General features: G+C 74.5%; 1 protein-coding gene across 1 annotated transcript; it reads right to left on the reverse strand.

The window, feature by feature from the left end:
* Positions 1-4,243: 4,243 nt before the first annotated feature.
* MCM3 (minichromosome maintenance complex component 3) lies at positions 4,244-19,410 on the reverse strand. Its single transcript, XM_029051731.1, has 17 exons — positions 19,290-19,410; positions 18,219-18,331; positions 17,307-17,515; positions 16,674-16,804; positions 15,700-15,938; positions 15,229-15,337; positions 12,351-12,504; positions 11,666-11,797; positions 9,698-9,906; positions 8,439-8,613; positions 8,218-8,344; positions 7,941-8,091; positions 7,637-7,777; positions 6,568-6,677; positions 6,323-6,408; positions 5,586-5,655; positions 4,244-4,552 (listed from the first exon to the last, which is right to left on the reverse strand). Exons 1-17 carry the CDS (start codon positions 19,380-19,382, stop codon positions 4,354-4,356), a joined length of 2,448 nt encoding a protein of 815 aa, XP_028907564.1. The 5' UTR covers positions 19,383-19,410; the 3' UTR covers positions 4,244-4,353.
* Between the last annotated feature and the right edge of the window lie 391 nt (positions 19,411-19,801).

The following is a 19,801-nucleotide window of genomic DNA, read 5'->3' on the forward strand; positions in this document are numbered from 1 at the left end:
GCTGACGGTCGAATCGGGGGAGACGGACGGGGACGACGGCGAGAGACGGAACCAAGCGAGCCCGTCGGTGGGCGGGGACGGCCTCCCGCCCGTTGCCCGACCGTCCCTTCCGGGCGCCCGATAAGCGGCCCGGCTCGGGGGGGAGGAGCCCGGGCTCGGGAGTCGGAGGTCGCGGGCCCGGATGCCGGCTCCGCCGCTCGTCCGCCGGATCGCTTCGCTTCTCTGGGCCTCGGCGACCTCACCTGGGAAACGGGGATGGAGACCGGGAGCCCCACGGGGGGGGGGGGGGCGACCCGACGACCCTGCGTCTCCCCCGGCGCCGAGAACGGTGCCCCGCACGTAGTAAGCGCTTAACGAACACCGACGTCGTCATGACCTCTTGCTACCTCCACACCAGGGTAAAGCGGCGGGTGACATTAAACAAGGAATAGGAAAGCCCTTGGGAAAAACACGGCGGCTAAACCGTAGTCGAGGCGTCTAGCGCCCGCGTGGAATGACGTCGCGCCCGAGGGGACGTGTCGGTCGTCGCGCTCTCCCCGGGGCCCGCTACGGCGCTCCGCGAATAGCGAGCGCTCGATAGACGCGGCCGATCGATGGATCGACCGAGAGAGCAGAGTGTAGGGAATGAGACAAAACTGGAATTCGAAAGGCCCGGTCGAAATGAATCCTCAGGTTTAAGGGGACAGGAGGAGCTGTGGGGGGCCGGCCGGGAAGACGACGACGCCGACGACGCTGGTATCTGCTGAGCGCTTACTACGTGCCGGGCACCGTCCTAAGCGCCGCGGCGGGTACGGGCAAATCGGGTCGGACACGGTCCCTGTCTCACGTGGGGCTCGGCCTCAATCCCCATTTTGCAGACGACGACGACGACGACGACGTGGCACTCGTTAAGCGTTACGTGCCGGGCACCGTTCTCAGCGCCGGGGCGGATACGAGCCGATCGGGTCGGACACCGTCCCCGTCCCACGTGGGGCTGCCACGATTCCCGTTTCGCAGACGTCCGTGACGCCGCCGGTATCTGTTGAGCGCCCACCCTGCGCCGAGCACCGTTCTAAGCGCCGGGGGAGGTGCGGGGTCACGGGGTCGTCCCACGGTCTTCACCCCCGTTTCACAGATAACCGAGGCACAGAGAAGCGGCCCCGCCCTACGCGGCGAAGCGGCGGAGCGGGGATCAGAAGCCGTGACCTCTGACTCCCGATCCCGCGCTCTCCCCGCCGGGCCAGGCCGCCTCTCCTGCCGAGGGCAGGAAACGGCCCTCCCCCACCTCGGGGCCTTCTTGGTATTTGTGCCGAGCACCGCGCCAAGCGCTGGGGTAGGCGCAGGGGAATCGGGATGCCCCACGTGGGGCTCGCCGTCTTCATCCCCGTTTCACAGACGAGGGAACCGAGGCCCGGGGAAGCGAAGCGACTTGCCCACGGTCACACGGCTGACAAACGGCCGAGCTGGGACGCGAACCCGTGAGCTCCGACTCCAGAGCCCGGGCCCTTTCCACCGAGCCGCGCCGCTCCTCTGTCGGAGGCCCATCTCCCCCGGGAGGCCTTCCCCGACTTAGGCCTCCCCTCCCCTCCCTCCCGCGCCGCTCTCCCTCGCTCCCTCGTTCATCCTCCCTCCCGTCCCCGCCGCGCGTACGCCTACCCGTTATTTATTCGCCCATTTACTTCTCCCTCTTAACGTCCCTCTCCCCCCCTCTAGACCGCGAGCTCGCCGTGGGCAGGGACGGGGCCGTTCACGGCTACGTCGTACTCTCCCCGGCGCCCGGTACAGCGCGTCGAACGCAGGAAACGTGCGACAGAAGGGACCGAACCAAGGAGAGGCCAACCGGGCGAGGGGGGCGATAGTCGAGGGGGTGGAGGCCCTGCCCTTCGGCCCGCGACTTGATTTCTTTCCCCTCTCGCATCTGAAAGATCAGAGCGCGGCCGCTTCCCTCTGAAGAAAACGGCCCCGTTGCGGTTCCAGGCCCGCGAATTTATTCCACCTACCGCTTCTCCGAAATCCTCCGTCACCCTACCGACGCCGACGGCATCCGTCAGGGCACTTCAACTGATTTAACGACGCCGTTCGTGGAGCGCTTGCCACGCGCACCGTCCCAAGCGCCGGAGAGGAGACGAGGCGATCGGGCCGGCCCACGCGGGGGCTCCCGGCCTCCGTCCCCGTTTTCCACGCGAGGGGCCCGAGGCCCGGAGGGGCGGCTTAGCCAGAGTCACCCGGCCGACGAGCGGCCGGGCCGGGATCAGAACCCGCGGCCTCCGGCTCCCGAGCCCGGGCTCCGTCCGCCGGGCCGCGCCGCCCGCATTCGTCCATTCGGTCGCGTCTCTCGACCGGGCGCTCGGAACGGACGACGGGGCAGCGGGTAGAGGCCGTCCCCGCCCAACGGCGGGCTCGCGGTCTGAACGGGGGGCGGGGACGGACGGACGGAGGGCGAAACGGGACGAGACAGAACTCATCTGGCGTAGACAGCGAGATGAACAGAATCGGAAGCGTGGCTCAGCGGAAAGAGCCCGGCCTCGGGAGTCGGCGGTCACGGGTCCCGATCCCGGCTCCGCCGCCGATCCGCCGGGTGACCCTGGGCGGGTCGCTTCGCTTCTCTGGGCCTCAGTGACCTCATCTGTCAAATGGGGATCAGAGAACTGCGAGCCCCACACGGGACGACCCGATCACCTTCCACCCCCCGGGGCCCGGAACGGCGCTCTGCGCCTAGCAGGCGCTGAACGAACACCACAGTTCATTTCTATTTCTCTGTGCCTCGGTGACCTCATCTGGAAAATGGGGGCTAGCCGCGATCGACCACCCGACGGCCCCGTATCGCCCCCGGCGCTCGGAACGGCGCTCCGCGCCTAGTGAGCGCTCAACCGATACCGACATCATCCGCTTCCCCCGCCTCTTCGGACCCCCTCCCCTCGCCGCTTCTTGAAAATAACGGCGACGTCGGCATTCCCCAGGCGCCCGCCGCGTGCCGAGCACCGTCCCGAGCGCCGGGGGAGACGCGGGGCTCCCGGTCTTCATCCCCGTTCGACGGACGAGGCGACCGAGGCACGGGGAAGTCAAAAGTCTCCCCGTTCCCCGGCCCGGACGGCGGGGCTGCGGCAGGGCGAGGGGCCGGCCCGGGCGGTCGGCGAAAATCAAACGAATCAAAATCCAACGGCGGGGGCGGGTTCCGGGGAAGGGTGGGGAGGGGGGGTGTCGCCGCGGGGACGAGAGAGCTGTAGGCGAAGACCGGCCGGGGGGCCGGAGTCGCAAAGTCACCCACGACCCGCGTGAGAGGCGGCGTGGCTCGGCGGCAAGAGCCCGGGCTTGGGAGGCGGGGGTCGCGGGTTCGAATCCCCGCTCCGCCGCTCACCGGCTGTGCGGCCCTGGGCCGGCCGCCTCCCCGTGCCTCGGGCGGCCTCGTCTGTAAGGTGAGGACGAAGGCCGTGAACCCGGCGACTGTGTGTCTACCCCGGTGCCCGGGACGGTGCTCGGCGCGTGGCGGGCGCTTATCCGACACCGTCGTCGTCATCAAGCGCTTGGGACAGCGCGCCGCGCGCCGCGAGCGCTCAGTGACTACTCTCGAGCGAATATCCGCGACGGGGTGCATTCGCGAACGCCCTCCGTGGTCTCTCGGGACGCTCCAGGTCCGCGTCGGTCGGCGCTCGCCTCCGGGGGTCGATCCCGTATCCCGCCGCCCAGCCCCCCGATCCCCCGGGAGACCCCCGGGCCGCCGCCCGGCCCCCGCCCCCGAGCTCCCGAAAGCCGGGGACACCGGGAGAGCCGGCCCGACCTCGGCCTCCGACGGTTTTCCGGGAGAGCCGGCCGCGGGGGGACGGGGGGACGGGGGGACGGGGACTCTCCCGTCGGAGCCCGGTGGGGCAAAGCGGCTCGTCTCCGGACTCGTGGAAGACCGTAGGCGGGAGCCCCTCCTCCCCTCCCCGCCCCCGCCCCCCTCGCGCGCGTATCGTCGCCCCATCGATGACGTGCATCCCTGTCCGACTCTATTTCCCTCTTCTGACGGCAGCGACGCCCGCCCGGCTGCTCGGTTTCGCCGGGTCTCTTTTAGACCCCGTGCCCGTCGTGGGACCGGGATCGTCCCCGCCGCCCGACCGTCTCTCGTCCTATCCATCCGCCGCCCGTCTTAATGAGACGTCCCTCCCCTCGACTCCGTCCCCCGCCGCCGGCAGATCCGACCGAGGGAGGGAGGCAGCCGGAGAGGCTGAGCCGGCGGCGCCCGGGACGGTCGGCGGCTCCCGCGCGGCGGACACCCGACGCGGACATCTGAGATTCCGCATTTATTCAGGAAAGACCCCGAAGTCCCCGGAGGGGCGCGGTCCCCGCCGGCATCCAGGCCCCGGGGACCCGCCGGGTCCGGGGCCGGCGGCTTCAGATGAGGAAGACGACGTCGTCGGAGACCATGACCCGGTTGTCGTCCTGCATCCTGTCCAGCGCGGCCCGCACCTCGGCGGGGGCGAAGGGCTCGGGGTTGTCGCGGTTGACGGAGGCCGCGAGGCTCGCCACGGCCACGGACTGCGCGCGGGCCTCTCGGAACGCCTCCAGCAGGGCGGCCTTGAACGCCTTCAACCTGGCCGGGGAGAGGGCGGGCCGGCGTCTCTACCGGGCGCCGCGGCGGACGCGTCCCCTTCGGAGCGGCCCGTCGCCTCGCCCCCCGCCCCCCGCCGGGCCCGCCCGCCTCGCTCCCCCGACGCCCACCCGAGCGCCGTGCCGCCCATCCCTCCCCCGCGTCCCGCCCCGGGCCGGGGGACGCCTCCCCCCGCCGGGATCCGACCGCCGCCCTCCTCCCCCTCAAAGCCTCACGGAAGGCACGGCCCCCGAGACGTCCCCCTCTCCCCGCTCCCTTCCGCGTCGCCCCGACCCGCTCCCTCGGCTTCTCCCTCCTCCCGGCCCCGGGGCCGTATCTGCGGCGCGTCGATATTCCCACGTTCACGGATCGACACTCCTTCCCGTCGACGTCCGTCTCCCCTCCTCCCGGCGCCTTAACGCCCATCGGCCGTTCGTCTGTCTCCGTCGGCGTCCGTCTCCCCTCCTCCCGGCGCCTTAACGCCCATCGGCCGTTCGTCTGTCTCCGTCGACGTCCGTCTCCCCCCGACTAGAGCGGAAGCTCGCCGTGGGCGGAGAACGTGTCCATTCGCCGTCGGATCGCGCTCTCCCAAGCGCTCAGAACATCCGTTGGTCCGACAGTATTCGCCGAGCGCCCACTGCGCGCGGGGCCCGGCCCCGGGCGCTTGGAGGGGACGACGCGGCAACGGACAGAGACGACCGCCGCCCCGTGACGGGCTCGCCGTCCGGCCGGACGGCGCCCCGGCGCACGGCGAGCGCCCGGTGGACACGTCCGAACCGATTCCCCGCCCGCGGCAAGGGGAGGGGCCGTCGTCCCTACACCGACGGCCGGCCGGGCCGCCCCGGGGGAATTTCCGCGGCACGGGACCGTGGTCCGGAGCGGCCCCCCGGTCCCACTCGCCGGCCGGCCGGGCCCGGCCCCCTCCCCGGCGGGAGGGGCGCGGGGAGGCCGACCGCAGAGGTGGGCCGCGACACCCGGGCCACGGGCGAGACCCCCCGGCGGATCCGCCCCCTCCCCCCCCCCGCCCCCGGCTCACCTCGGCTCGGGCAGTTCCGTCTTCTCGGCTTCCCCGGGCTCCTCCGGTTCAGGCGCTTTGGGGGTGTGGACTACGGGGCGCGGGGGAGGTGGCAGGGAAACGGAGGGGAGGCCTTCTGAGCGAGCGCCAAGAGACCTCCCTCTCCCTCCCCGCCTTCCGGGCCCGTCCCGACCCCCCTCGGGGAGACGGCCGCCATCCCGGCGGGCCGAGGGGGCTCCGGGGACCAGGGGCCCCGGGCGCGGCCGGGGCCCGGCGGAGAAAGGGCCCGGGCCCGGGGAGGTGGCGACGATGGCCGTACTTTATCGAGCGCCTACTCGGTGCCGACCGCTCTCCCAAGCGCCGGGGCGGACCCGGACCGACCGGGGCGGACGGTCCCCGCCCCGCGCCGGGCTCGCGCTCCGAATCCCCGTTCGGTACGGGCGAGGCACCCGAGGCCCGGAGAGACGAGGCGAGGCACCGGAGGCGGAGGAGCGGCCGACTCCCGACCCCTCCGGGCCGGCCTCGGGCGCGTCGCCCGGTCGCCCCGGGACACCCGGGCGCCTCGCCGGCCGAACGGAGGGTAAGGACGGGCCGGCCCCGAGCGGGACGACCCGATCGGGCCGGGACCGCCCCGGCGGGCCCCGGCGGGCCCCGGACCCATTCCTTCAAAAAGACACGGATGGGGCAACGGGAGACGGGGAGCGGGGGGGCCGACGCCGGGCGGGCGGCACGCGGGACGGGAGGGACGCGGGGCTCACCCTGGGGCATCTCCCCCTCCGTGTCGCTGAAGTCGTAAGGGTCGTAGGATCCTCCTTCCCGGGCCTCGGCCGACCGCGTCTTCCTCCTGGACGCCCCCGAGGACCGACGGACGGGTCGCGTCCCACCCGCGCCCCCCGCTCCCTCCCCGCCCCGGGGGGGACCCCACCCCGCCAGGGGACCTCAGGGAGGGGATCCCGGGTCTCCGGCCCTCCCCGGGACCCCCCGGAGCCGGCCGCCTCCCCACCTCTTCCTTCCGGACTCGGGCCGCTCCCGCGATCTCTCCTCCTCCTCCTCCTCCTCCTCCTCCTCGTCGCCCTCCGGGTTCTTCTTGCGCTTCTTCTCCTTCTCCAGGACCTGCGGGGGAGGGACGGTCTCAGACGGCCGGAGGGCCCCCCCCCCCCCCGGGCCGAGCGTCGCCGCGAGCGCTCGGTGGGCGCCGTCGGACCGACGGGGGCCTCGCCCCGGCCGGGAGAGGGCACCCGGGGCCGGGGGGAGACGGGGGGAGACGGCAGGACCCGCGCGGGAAAAAAATAACCCCCGTTCATTCCGTCGCACCTGTCGGGGGCCCGCCGGCATTCGAACCCGCGACCCCCGACCCCCGGGCCCCCCTCCGCCGAGCCGCCTGGCCCGCCCCGGGCCCGAATCCGAGCCTCGAGGCGAGGGGCCGGCCCGGAGACAAGACCTCCCGCCGGGCGGAGGACGCGTCCGCCGCCCCCGGGCGCCCGCTACGGTCCTCCGAGGCGCTCGCTAGATACCGAGGAAGGGAAGGGAACCCTCCGCTCCGGACGGCTTCCCGTCGGGCGCCCGCCGCGTGTCAAGACGCCGTCCCGAGCACCGGGGTGGGTGCGGGTCGATCGGGTCAGCCCCGGTCCCCGTCCCGCGCGGGGCTCGCGGGGGTAGGAGGGAGAAGGGGCGCTTTATTTGAGCAGCTTTTTTTTTTTTTTTTTTTTTTTTTTTTTAAAGGCGCCGGCCGAGGGCCCGCCGAAGGGCGGGCGCCGTACCGGGCGGCGGGGCGGACGCGGGCGAGGCCGACGGGACGGTCTCCGGCCCCCACGGGGCGCCCGGCCTCGATCCCCATTCGGGACCGTGAGCCCGCCGCCGGGCGGGGGTCCTCTCCGCGGCCGAATCGTCCGTCCCCGGCGCGCCGCGCGGGGCGAGCGCTCCGTCGCCACGACCGGGTGCGGTCGACCGTCCAGGAGACGGGCGGGGGAGCGCGGCGACGCGCCCGAGGCGAGGCGGCGAGCGACCGGCGGGGCCGGGGCCGCTCGCCCCCCCGCGCCCCCGCCCGCCCCGGCCCTCCCCCGGGCCCCCACCTTCTTGAAGTAGGCGTACTGGACCAGCTCCACCGCGCTCTCGGCGTCCCGCAGCTCGACCGTCTTGCTCATGCGGGCTTTGGCGTGGGCGGCCGACAGGCGGATCAGCGTCTCCAGCGTCCGCGCCGTGACCGGGGACGTCTGCGGAGGAGGGGGCGGGGGGGGGGGGGGGTCGGCCGGCGGGCCGCGGAGGACCCGGGGCCCGCCGCCCGCCCCGGACACGGGACGGAGGGGAGGCGGGACCGCCCCCCGCGGCCCCGAGGGGGTCCCCGGGGGCCGTCGGGCACCCGCCCCCCCCCCTCACCCGGGCCACGTCGTCGCTCGGGGAGTCCTGGCCGCGCAGGCGGGAGTACTCGTCCGCGATGTAGCCGGCCGCCTCCGGGGTCAGCACGGGCTTGACGATCTTGGCCACGTGGATGTACTTCCTCATGAAGGCCGCGCTCACCGTCTTCTCCCTGGGCCCGGGCCCCGCCCCGGTGAGTCCCGCCGCCCCGCCCCCCGTCGTCCCCCGGCCCGATCCGGCTCCCGGCCCCGCCCCCCGGAAGGCGAGGCCCTCCGGTCGCCCGGACGGGGCCGCCCACCTGCGCCTCCCGGGCCCGTGCAGGAGGTCGTCGTGCTTCTCGTACACCTGCACCCGCCGCCCGTCCTCCCGGGCGAAGTCGGGGTCGTCGGTGGCCGGGACGTCCACGGCGCCGCCCAGGGGCATGGCTGGGGGGGGGGGGGGCGGGGCACGGGAGGGCGTCAGCGGCCGGGGGTCTCCGGGGGCCGCCCGCCCCCGCCCCCCCGGGCCGGGTCCCCTCACCGTGGCCGTCCCGCTCGCCGGGGGCCCGGTAGCGGTGCATCCTGAGCACGTGGTCGGAGATCTCGCGGTCCCGCTCCGGGTCCATCCGGTCGAGCACGACGAAGAGCAGGTCGAAGCGGGACAGCAGCGAGTCCTGCAGCCCGATGTTCTCCATGGGCGTCTTGTACTGGTCGTACTGAAGGACGGCGCCGGGAGGGCGGGGGGGGGGGGGACGGGGACACGGAAGGTTCGCTCGCCCGCCCGCCCGCCCTCCCGCCGCGAGCCCGCACCCTTCGCTCCGGCGCTTCCCTCGGGCGCCCGCCACGCGCACGGCCCCGGACCGAGCGCTCGGACGGGGCGAGCGGGCGACGGAGGGGGAGACCGTCCCCGCCCGACGCCGGGCCCGCGGTCCGATCCGGGGGGGGGGGGGACGGCGGGGCGAGACGGAGACGGCGTCGCCGCGGCGGACGGAACGGAGGGGCCGTGCGCCCCGTCGGCGGAACGGATGGGGGGACGGATAAGACGCGCAGACGGGCGCGGCGCCGAGGGGAAGGGACGGGGGCTGTCCGGCCACCCGCCTCTCTCCCGCATCCCGCCTCCGGCCGGCGACGCCCTCCCCTCCCCGCGCTCCCCCCGGGGCGGGGCGGCGCGGCCCGGTGCGCGGGGCCCGGGCTTAGGGGGCGCGGGTCCGGATCCCGGCCGGGCGACCGCGGGCCGGTCGCCTCCCTCCCCCGGGCCCCGGCGACCTCCTCCGGAGACCGCGAGCCTCCCGCGGGACCACCCGACGGCCCCGGACCTCCCCCGGCGCCCGCGACGGCGCTCGGCCGACGCCGGCCTCGGCCGTAAAGGACGGGCGCCGGGAGCGCGGGCCCGACGCGAGACGCGGGCCGGGTCCGACCCGACGACCCCGCGTCTCCCCCGGCGCCCGGGACGGGGCCCGGCACACGGCGGGCGCCCAACGGACAGGGACGTCGGTACTCGCCGGGCGCCCGCTACGCGCCGAGCGCCGTCCCGGGCGCCGGGGGGGGGTTGGGGGATACGGGGTCGCCGGGCGGTCCCGCGGGAGGCCCACGGTCGATCCCCCTTTTCCAGAGGAGGGGACCGAGGCCCGGAGCGGCGGAGCGGCCCGCCCCCCCGGCCGAGGGAGCCGGGAGCCGGACCCGCGGCCTCCGGCTCGGCGGCCCGGGCCCCCCCCCCCCCCGCCGCGCCACCCCCCCCGGACGCCGTCCCCGCCGCCCCGCGCCCCCCCCCGCCCCCCGGCGCGTCCCCGCCCGGCTCACCCGGCCGTAGACGGGGTTGGCGGCCGCCAGGACGCTGCAGCGGGCGTTGAGGCGCGCGTGGATGCCGGCCTTGGCGATGGTGACGCGGCCCTGCTCCATCACCTCGTGGATGGCCGTGCGGTCCGCGTCGGACATCTTGTCGAACTCGTCGATGCAGACCACGCCCCGGTCGGCCAGCACCGTGGCCCCCGCTTCCAGCCGCCGTTCCCCTGGGGGGGCGGGAAGGGCGCGCGGCCCCCGGTCGGCGCCCGCCCCCGCCCCGGGGCCCCGCCCTCTCCCGCCCGGACTCGGAAATCGACTCTTCCCCGGCGGCGGGGTGCCCGGCGAGCGCTCGGGACGCGCCGGGCGCCTCGGCGGACGCGAGGCGACGGGGTCGGGGGTCGGGCCCCGTCCCGCGGGGGGCTCCCGGTCCCCGTTTTCCAGGGAGGCGACCGAGGCCCGGAGAGGCGAAGCGACCCGCCCGGGGCCCCGCGGCCTCGGGACCCGGGTCCTTCCGACCGCCGGGCCCGCCGCGCTCCCGCCGGGTGACGGATCCCGGAGGATCCCTCCCCTAAGATGGCGCTCTCGTCGCGCGCGTCTCCCCTCGCCTCCGACGGCGAGGCGTTGGGCGTCGCGGCCGGCGGGAGCTCCCGTCCGTTGGCTTTGAGGCGCTCCGTCGGCGCGCTCCTTCCCGCCTCGCCCCGGCTCGCGCCCTTCGCTCCTCTCGAACCCGCCCGGGCACCGGGCCTCGCCGTTTTCCGCACTCCGCCCCCCCCCCCCCCGTCGCCCCCCGTCCCGGCCCCACGATGCTTTCGTACGGGCTTTTTTTTTTTATAGCCCGCAACCTCCCCGCCCCCGACCCGTCTTAACGTCCGTCTCCGTCCGTCACCCTCGCCGGGCAGGGACCGCGTCCACCGACCCCGTTGGGATGTACTCCCGGGGCTCGGTGGACAGAGGCCGGGCTTGGGAGTCGGAGGTCACGGGTTCGGATCCCCGCTCCGCCGCCCGTCGACCCCGGGCGGGTCGCTCCGCTCCTCCGGGCCTCGGTTCCCCCGTCGGGAAGACGGGGACGGGGGCCGCGAGCCCCGCGTGGGACGACCCGACGACCCCGGATCCCGCGGCCCGCGCCGAGCGCGCCGCGGACACCGACGTCATCGTCGTCCCTAAGATGGGAGCTCCACGCGGGACGGGGTCCGTGGCCGCTCCAAACTGGCCTGAATTCACCTCGGCGCTCGGAACGGTGCCCGGGACCCTCTTTCTCCCCCCTTCCCCTCCCCACGGCCCCGTCCCTCGTCCGCTCAACCGTACGCATTTCCGTCACCCTGTTTTACTCTGTCGACTCGTCAGCGCGTCGCCTCGGTTCCATTCGGTCGCCGTCGTCTTTACGAGCCGTTCTTCCCCTCGACTCTATTTATCGCCGCCACCGTTCCCGTCCGTCCGTCCGTCCGTCCGTCCGTCCCCCCCGATCAGACCGCGAGCCCGTCGAACGGCAGGGACCGTCTCTATCCGTTGCCGACCTGTTCGTCCCGAGCGCTCGGTACAGCGCTCCGCACGTAGTCAGCGCTCAGTAAACACCGCCCAACGAAAGCGCTCAACAGATGCCGTCGTCGGGGTCGCTCGCCGTGAAACGCGAGCCCCAACGGGGGACGGGGTCCGCCCCGGCGCTCGGAACGGCGCCCGGCCCAGGGTAGGCGCCTGGCAGAGCCTACCGGTATTACTGTGAGCCCGACAGAGGGCGGGGACCGTCCCCGTCGCCCATCTGTCCGCTCCAGGCGCTCGGCACGGTGCTCTGCACGTAGTGGGCGCTCGGTAGAGACTACCGACCGGACATCACCCTCATCGTCAACGGACGCAGCCGAGGGATCGTCCCGGCGTCCCGGAAACCTCCGTCCCCCGGCCGGCCCCCGGGAGGGAGGGGGGCGACCGGGCTCCGGTCCCTCCGGGATCCCCGCCCCCCGCGCCCCTCGGCCCCCCGGCGGGCCCCCTCACCCGTCTCCTGGTCGGTGGTGACGGCGGCGGTGAGTCCCACGCCGGAGGAGCCGCGGCCGGTGGTGGGGACGGCCCGGGGAGCCGTGCACAGCACGTAGCGCAGGAGCTGCGACTTGGCCACCGACGGGTCTCCTGGAAGCGGAGCGGGGGGGGGGGGGGGCGCCGAGGGGGTGGACCGGGGCTCCGGCTCCGGTCCCCCCGTCGCGACGGCCCGGACCTCCCGCCCGCCCCCCGCCCGCCCGCGGGGGCGGGGGCCGGCTCTGTCCCGGGGAACTTTTCGGAGGGCTCGGTCCGGTGCTCCGCACACAGCGGGCGCTCGCTGGATACGACCGAACGAATGCCCTCGACGGAGAGGGCCGGGGGTCTCGCCCCCTTCCGCGTCCTCTTTCCCGGCAGTCGGTTCGGGGCTAGGCGCTTCACGGAGCGCTTCTGCGCCCGGGGGTCCGTTTATCGGGTCCGTGTCCGCGATTCTATTTACCCATTTCTACTTCGCACATCTCTCTACCCGTACTCACCCGTAAAACGGGGATCGACCGTGAGCCTCCCGCGGGAACGACCCGATGACCCCGCATCCCCCCCGGCGCTCGGAACGGCGCTCGGCGGGCGGTGAGCGCTCGACGGACGCCGACGCCGTCCTTCGGCCGTCGGGCGCCGCCGCTCCTCCCGCGGCCGCTCGGCCCCCCACCTATGAGCAGGACGTTGATGTCGCCGCGGATTCGGCTCCCGTTGTCCAGGACCTTCTCCACCCCTCCGAGCAGCATGCAGAGGATGGCCTTCTTGACGTAGTCGTGTCCGTGGATGCTGGGCGCCAGCGACCGCGCCAGCTGCTCGAAGATGTCCTGGGGACGAGACGGGGGGTGCGGGGGGGGGAGGCCCGCGTCGGGAACCCGCCTCCATCTTCCCTCCTAACCCCGCGGGGCCCCCCCTCCGCGTCGCTCCGCCGTGATAACGTCGCTGTCCGTCAAGCGCCCGCGACGCGCCGGGCGCCGTTCCGAGCGCCGGGGGGGGGGACGACGGGACGCGGGGCCGCCCCGCGTGGGGGCTCGCGGTTTAGGTCCCCGTTTCCCGGACGAGGCCCGGAGAAGCGAAGCGCCACAGCCGGCGAGGGGCGGAGCCGGGATTCGACCTCACGACCCCGGACCCTCCCCCCCCCCCCGCGCCGCGCCGCTTCCCCCATCGTAGCGGGCGCTCGCCCCGCGCGGGGCGCCGCGCCGTCGGGGGAATTCCCTCGCCCGGTCGGACCCGAGCGCCTCGGGCGCCCCGCACGTCGTAAGCGCCTGACCGACGGCGACGTCGTCGCCGTCTCCCGTCCGCGACGGGCGGCCCGGACGGCAGCGCGGCTCGGTGCGAAGAGCCCGGGCCTCGGGGTCCGAGATCACGGGTTCGAATCCCGGCCCCGCCGCCCGGCGACCTCGGCGGGAAAACGGGGACGGAGCCCGGGAGCCCCGCGCGGGCCGGCCCGATCGTCTTCCGGCCCCCCGGGTGCCCGGTAAGCGCCTAGAACGGTCCGACGACGACCGCGCTGCCGCCGGGGCGAGGGGCGAGGGCGGCGCCCCTGAACGTCTCCACCTTCGACCTCCGCCGGGGGAATCCTCATCGGCTGCGCCCGCCCGGCGCCTCGCCCCCTGCCCGCCCCGATCAACCCGTCCCCACGGCGGCCCTCGGGGCGGGTCCGAACGCCGGCTCCGCCGCCCGTCAGCCGGGCGGCCGCGGGCGAGTCGCTCCGCCTCCCTGGGCCCCGGCGACCTCGTCCGTCCAATGGGGACGGAGCCCGGGAGCCCCGCGCGGGACGACCCGACTCCCGCGTCTCCCCCCCCGCCCCCCCGGCGCTCGGAACGGTGCTCTGCACGTAGCGGGCGCTCAACAGACGCCGACGTCGTCGTCGTCACGGGCGACTCCGGTCGGACACGGTCCCGCGGAGGGCTGACGGTCGATCCCCGTCCGACAGACGAGGTGACCGGGGCACCGAGAGGCGGGGTTCCCCGCCCGGGGTCACACGGCAGGCGAGCGGCAGAGCCGGGGTTAGGAAGGGCCCGGGCCCGGGAGTCCTGGGCCGCGGGTTCGACTCCCCGCTCCGCCCCTCGGCAGCCGCGTGACCGCGGGCGGGTCACCTGACCTCTCCGTGCCTCGGTTCCCTCATCTGGGAAACGGGGATTGACCGTGAGCCTCGCGTGGGACGGCCTCATCGCCCCGGATCGCCCCCGGGGCTCAGAACGGTAACCCGTGACCTCCCGATCTCCGGGCCCGCGCTCTCTGCGCTGCACCGAGCCGCCTCCCGCTAACGCCGCCGGCCTCGTCACCGGGGGCCGGAGGAAAGGCCCCGGAGGGCGGTCGGTCTGCCCGGCTCCCCCCGCGACGTGCCCGCCGGGGGCGGGGAAGGGCGTCCCTCGGCGGCCGTGCGACCGTGGGCGAGCCGCTTCGCCTCTCTGGGCCTCGGTCCCCTCATCTGCGAAACGGGGGCGAAGACCGTGAGCCTCGCGCGGGACGAGACTCGTCCTCCCGTACCTACCCCGGCGCCCAGAACGGCGCCCTGCACGTAACAGGCGCTTCGATACCGACGTCACCGTCATTATCCGGGGAAGAGGGCACCGCCCCAGGCGCGGGGTGACGGGAGAGGCGGAACCGGAAGGGGAAGGGGGGCGGTGACCGGGCTCTCCGCTCGCTGGCCGCCTCGCTTCCGGGAGCGTCCGGGAGGCGGGTCGGCGGCGGCCCGATGAGGTTGGCGTCCGTTACGCGCTCGCTACGCGCCGTTCTGAGCGCCGGGGGAGATACGGGGTTCACGGGGTCGTCCCACGCGGGACTCACGGTCTTCTTTCCCATTTTCCGGATGAGGTCACCGAGGTGAAGAGAAGCGACTCGCCCGAGGTCGCCCAGCCGGGCGGCGGCACGGCCGGGATCAGCACCCGCGGCCTCCGACTCCCGGGCCCGGGGCCCCGGCCGCTGAGCCGCGCCGCTTCTCGGGGGCAGAAGTAAAATTCTCAACCCGCCGGTATCCGTTCGGCGCTTACTCCGTGCCGAGCACCGTCCTGGGCCCCGGGGGAGATCCGGGGTCACCGGGTCGTCCCCCGCGGGGCTCCCGGTCCCCATTTCGCGGACGAGGAAACCGAGGCCCGGGGAAGCGAAGCGGCCGGCCCCGGGTCACACGGCCGACGAGCGGCGGGGCGGGGATCCGCCCCCGCCCCCTCGGCCCCGCGGCCCTTCCGGCCGTCTCTGTCCCTCACTTATTTTCACGCCCGTCTCCCCGCGCCCCCCCGGCCGGAGAGCTCCTTACGGGCAGGGAGCGTGCCCGCCCGCTTTCACTCGGCCGGATTTACCGAGCGCTTACCGCGCGGACGGCGCCGCGCCGAGCGCTCGGACGGACACGGGGTGAGCGCCTCGTCCCCCGTGAGGCTCCCGGTCTCCATCCCCATCCGCCCGACGAGGTCACCGAGGCCCGGAGAGGCGAAGCGACTGGCCCGCGGCCGCGCGGGGCCGGCATCCGAACCCACGCCCCCCGACTCCCGAGCCCGGGCTCCTCCCGCCGCGCCGCTTCTCCGACGCCCGCCCCCTCCGCGCGTCCGCACCTTGGAGTGGGTTTTGCTGAACTTCTTTATCTTGGCGACGTCGTCGGCCGAGAAGGAAGGCTGGACGTCCTTGGTCATCTGCTTCACGTTGCAGGCGACGAGGACGGTCCTGGGGGGGGGGGGGGACACGGACGGGGGCGGTCAGAAACATCCACCGCTCACTACCGACGATCACCGTCGTCGCGCCGTCGGCGACGCGCCCGACTCCGGGCCCGGCCCCGTACCGCGCGCCGGGGCGGGCCCCGGTCTCCGCCCGCCTCTCCCGGAGGAGGCCCGGAGACGCCGGGCGGCGGGGCCGGGATCGGAACCCGCGACGGCCGGCTCCCCGGCCCGGGCTCTCTCCGCGCCGACTCCCGACCGGGACCGCGAGCCTCCCGCGGGACGACCCGACGACCCCGGGTCTCCCCCGACGCGCCGCAGGGCCGGCAGAGGGCGAGGAACGGTCCGCGTCTCGGGGGGCCCCCGGCCGACCTGAAGGTCCCGGAGGTGTAGCCCCCTCTCTTCCCGGGGAGGCAGCGGTAGGTCCCCACCACCTGGACGCGGTCGCCCGGCTTCGCCTTGTCCACCAGGTCGTCGTCCAGGACGACGTCCACCGAGCGGGGCAGCTGGCCGGCCGGGGCCTTCTCGGGCATCTCCTGGATGGTGACGGTCTGGTGGTCCCGGTAGACCGACAGGCCGTACTCCGTCTCCAGGGGGTTGTTCTCCTCATCCTGCCGCGGGGGGAGACGGGAGACGTCGCGTCACGCCGAGCGCTCGCCACGCGCGGGGCGCCTTTCCGGACCCCGGGGCGGACACGGGCTCGTCGGGCGCTCCCACGGGAGGCTCGCTCTTCGGCCCCCCTTTCCGGACGAGGGAACCGAGGCCCGGAGGAGCGACGCGACCGGCCCGCGGCCGCCCGGCCGGCGGGGGGGGGGGGGGGGGCGGGGCCGCGCCTCGGACCCGTCGCCTCCGGCTCCCCGGCCCGGGCTCCTCCCGCCGGGCCGCGCCGCGCGAGCGCCCGCTAAATCCGACGGGACGGACGCCGCCCCGGGCGGCGACCGCCCCCCTCCCGGGAGAAGCGGCGCGGCTCGCCGGGAAGGGCCCGGGCCGGGGAGTCGGGAGGTCGCGGGTCCCGGTCCCGGCCCCGCCGCCCGTCGGCCGGGCGACCCCGGGCCGGTCGCTCCCCTCCTCGGCGCCCCGCTGACCTCGTCTGCAAAACGGGGACGGAGACCGGGAGCCCCGCGGGGGACGACCCGGTCGCCTCGTGTTCACCTAGTACTCCTTGAGCGCCGACTCCGTGCGGGGCGCCGTACCGGGCGCTTGGAACGGACGGTCCGGCAACGGACGGAGACCGCCCCCGCGCGCCGACGGGCTCGCGGTCCGACATCCCCGCCCCCCCCCCCCCCCCCGGGCGCTCAGAACGGCGCTCGGCAGACGGCACCGCCGTCGGGGGCGGCGGCCCTCGCCTTGGTGGGGTAGACGGAGCCGGAAGGGAAGGCCACGAGGGAGGTGAGGTCGGCGTAGCGCCGCTCGACGGTCTTCTTGGTGGCCGGGCAGTAGTGGACGCTGCGGACGACCTTGGGGCGCACCAGGGAGCCTGGGAGGGACGGGGGAAGAGGGATCTCACTCATTCCCGTCGTCGACGGCGCCGTTCGCGGCGCTCGGGCGGCCCCCCCCGTGGGGCTCGCGGTCTCGACGCCCCTTTGCCGGATGAGGGGACGGGGGCCCGGAGAAGCGACCGGCCCAGGGTCACGCGGCGGAGCCGGGGTTCGGACCCGTGACCTCCGACTCCCCGGCCGGGGCCCCCTCCGCCGAGCCACGCCGCGGCGGACTTTTCCAAGCGCGCGACGCGGCGCTCCGCGCCCTGGAGTCCCTCTGCTCGCCGCCCTCCGCTCCTCTCCCTTCCCCCCGGCGCCGCGCTCGTCTGTATGTATTTTCATCGCCCTCTCTATTTCGCCGATGACGTGTCCACCTCCTCGAATCTATCTGTCGCGATCGAGGCGTCCTGTTTCCGTCCGTCCGGCTCCCCCGATCGGACCGCGAGCCCCCCGTCACCGGGCGGGGACCGTCCCCCCCCCCCGCCCCCCGACGCCCCTCACACTTGGTGACGATGCCCTCCACGCAGACGATGCAGCTGAGGAGGCAGGAGGTCAGGGTGCGGGGCGAGACGTGCTTCGCGCCGAAGCTGCCCTCGAGGCCCACGTAGAACTCCTCGTACTGCTTGGCGTAGGTGGCGTCCACCGAGGCCACCAGATCCCTCAGGGCCCGCTGGAAGGCCACCAGCTCCTCGAAGGCGTTGTTCAGGAGCCTGCGGACCGTCGCCGTCGTCAGAAACCGACAACCGCCGCGGGGTCGGCGAAACGCCCGCCTACGTGCCGGGCGCCGTACCGAGCGCCGGGGGAGGCGACGAGCAAATCGGGCCGGGCGCGGGCGGGCGATAACGGCGATCGACGGACGGGGGCGGCCGTCGGGCGCCCGCCACGCGCCGGGCGAGACGCGGGGCGATCGGGTCGCCTCGCGGGCGGCCCGCGTTCTCAACCCCCGTTTTGCGGATGAGGTAACCGAGGCACGGAGAAGGGAGGCGGCTCGCCCGAGGCCGCCCGGCAGACGGGTGGCGGGGCCGAGGTTAGAACCCACGACCTTCCCGCCCCCGGGCCCGGGCCCTCTCCGCCGGCGGAGACGGGATCGGAACCCACGATCGGGCAGGGGCCGTCTCCGTCTGTCGCCCAACCGTACACCCCAAGCGCGGAGTCCGGTGCCCTGCACGTAGCGAGCGCTCGACGAATACCGAACGGACCAACGACCCCCGGGCCCGGGCCCCGTCCGCCAGCGGAGGCCGGGTCGGCCGCTCCTCCTCCGTCTTAGCTCGGAGGGGGGTTCCGCCGGCCGTCTTGCCGGGGACGGGGGCGGCGCGGGGCGAGCCGGGGCGCCCCGGGGCGGGACGGGGCGGCGCGGGGGGAGGCGGGGCGGGGCGAAACGGGGCGACGCGGGGGCCGCGGGCGCAGACTGACCGGTGTGCCCGCTTCCGGTTCTTGCGCCGCAGGTCGTCGATGTTGACGATGAGGCGGTTCCGGTTGTCGCCGATGAGCTCCCGCACCCGGCCCTGGTACACGCCCTGGTCCTCCTGCGACGGAGCGGACGCGCCGTCGGGACGGGGGAATCGGGCGGGCCTCCCGGGCCCCTCCCCTCCTCGTCCATTCACCGGATCCCCTCCGCCGAGCGCCGCCGGAGCGAGCGCCTGGGAGAGCGCCACGGCGGACGGGCCCGACGACAGGCGCCCGCCGGCCGACCGGCGGCTCGGTCCGACGTACCGAGAGCCGACCGGTCTTCGTTGATTCGTTTCTATCTGCGCAGCGCCGCCGCGGTGCCCTCTCCCAAGCGCTCGGCGCAGTGCTCTGCGCGGCAGGCGCTCGATAAACACGACCGATTAAATGCACGAGGCCCACGTGGTGGCCTCTCCCGAGCGCTCGGCACAGTGCTCTGCACCCAATGAGCGCTCAATACCCACGATGGATTGAATGGATGAGGCCCGTGTGGTGCCCTCCCCCAGGCGCTCGGCACAGTGCTCTTGCCCCCCGGGAAGCGCTCGATAAGCACGATGGATTGAATGAATGAATGAACGAATGGCTGAGGCAGGCGTGGAGGCCTCTCCCAGGCGCTCAGCACAGTGCTCTGCCCCCAGGAGGCGCTCGATAAACACGATGGATTGAAGGAATGAGGGAGGCACGGGTAGGGGCCTCTCCCAAGCGCTTAGCACAGAGCTCTGCACCCAGTAAGCGCTCGGTAAACACGATTGACTGAATGAATAAATAAGGCACGGGTGGGGGGGGCCTCTCCTAGGCGCTCAGCACAGTGCTCTGCACCCAATAAGCGCTCAATAAGCACGATTGAATGAATGAATGAATGAATGGAGGCAGGCGTGGGGGCCTCTCCCAGGCGCTCAGCACAGTGCTCTGCACCCAGGAAGCGCCCGATAAACACGACTGAATGAATGAATGAGTGACTGAATGACCGCCTGCCTGACGGAGGGCGGGGCCGCGCGGGGCCCTCGGCGAAGCGCTGCGCGCAGAGGGAGCGCCCACCTCATCGTCGAGGAAGTCGAGGTAATCCCGCTGCGCCTCCCGCAGCTCCGCATCGTCCACCACCGTGGTCGTCGCCTCCGCCGCCGCCGCCATCTTCCCTCGGCGCCCCCCTTCCCCTTCCCCTTCCCTTTCCCCTTCCCCTCCCCCTCCCCCTCCGCCGCCCCGCGCGCCGCCGAGGCCCCGCCCCCTCCGCGGCGCCTCCCGCCTCCGATTGGACGGAGCCCCGGGACCGGAAAACCCGCCGGCCAATCAAAAGCCTCCTCGCCGGCGCGCGCGCTCCGACATTTGGCGCCAAAAGAGCCGCTCCTCGTGGGCCCCCGCCCCCCCTCCCGCGCATGCGCAAGCCGTCCGAGCTTTGGCGCCAAACGACCCTTTCCCTTCCTCTTGGCCCCCGCCCCCTCCCTGCGCGCATGCGCGCGCGGTCCGCGGCTTGGCGCGAAAGGAGGGACACACCTATGCGCGTGCGCACGCCGTCCGCGATTTGGCGCCAAACGAGCCGTTCCCTTCCTCTT

The sequence above is a fragment of the Ornithorhynchus anatinus genome, chromosome X1, assembly GCF_004115215.2.
Source record: "Ornithorhynchus anatinus isolate Pmale09 chromosome X1, mOrnAna1.pri.v4, whole genome shotgun sequence".
In the NCBI taxonomy this organism is placed as follows: domain Eukaryota; kingdom Metazoa; phylum Chordata; class Mammalia; order Monotremata; family Ornithorhynchidae; genus Ornithorhynchus; species Ornithorhynchus anatinus.

What these genes read in the sequence shown, in the direction of transcription:
- MCM3 (XM_029051731.1), bottom strand. Translation starts at nt 19,382, where the DNA reads ATGGCGGCGGCGGCGGAGGCGACGACCACGGTGGTGGACGATGCGGAG. An exon ending in TCAGCAAAACCCACTCCAAG is followed by an intron (nt 12,505 to 15,228) that starts GTGCGGACGCGC and finishes TCTCGTCCCCAG; the next exon opens with GACATCTTCGAGCAGCTGGC. An exon ending in CGGCGAGCGGGACGGCCACG is followed by an intron (nt 8,345 to 8,438) that starts GTGAGGGGACCC and finishes CCCCCCCCCCAG; the next exon opens with CCATGCCCCTGGGCGGCGCC.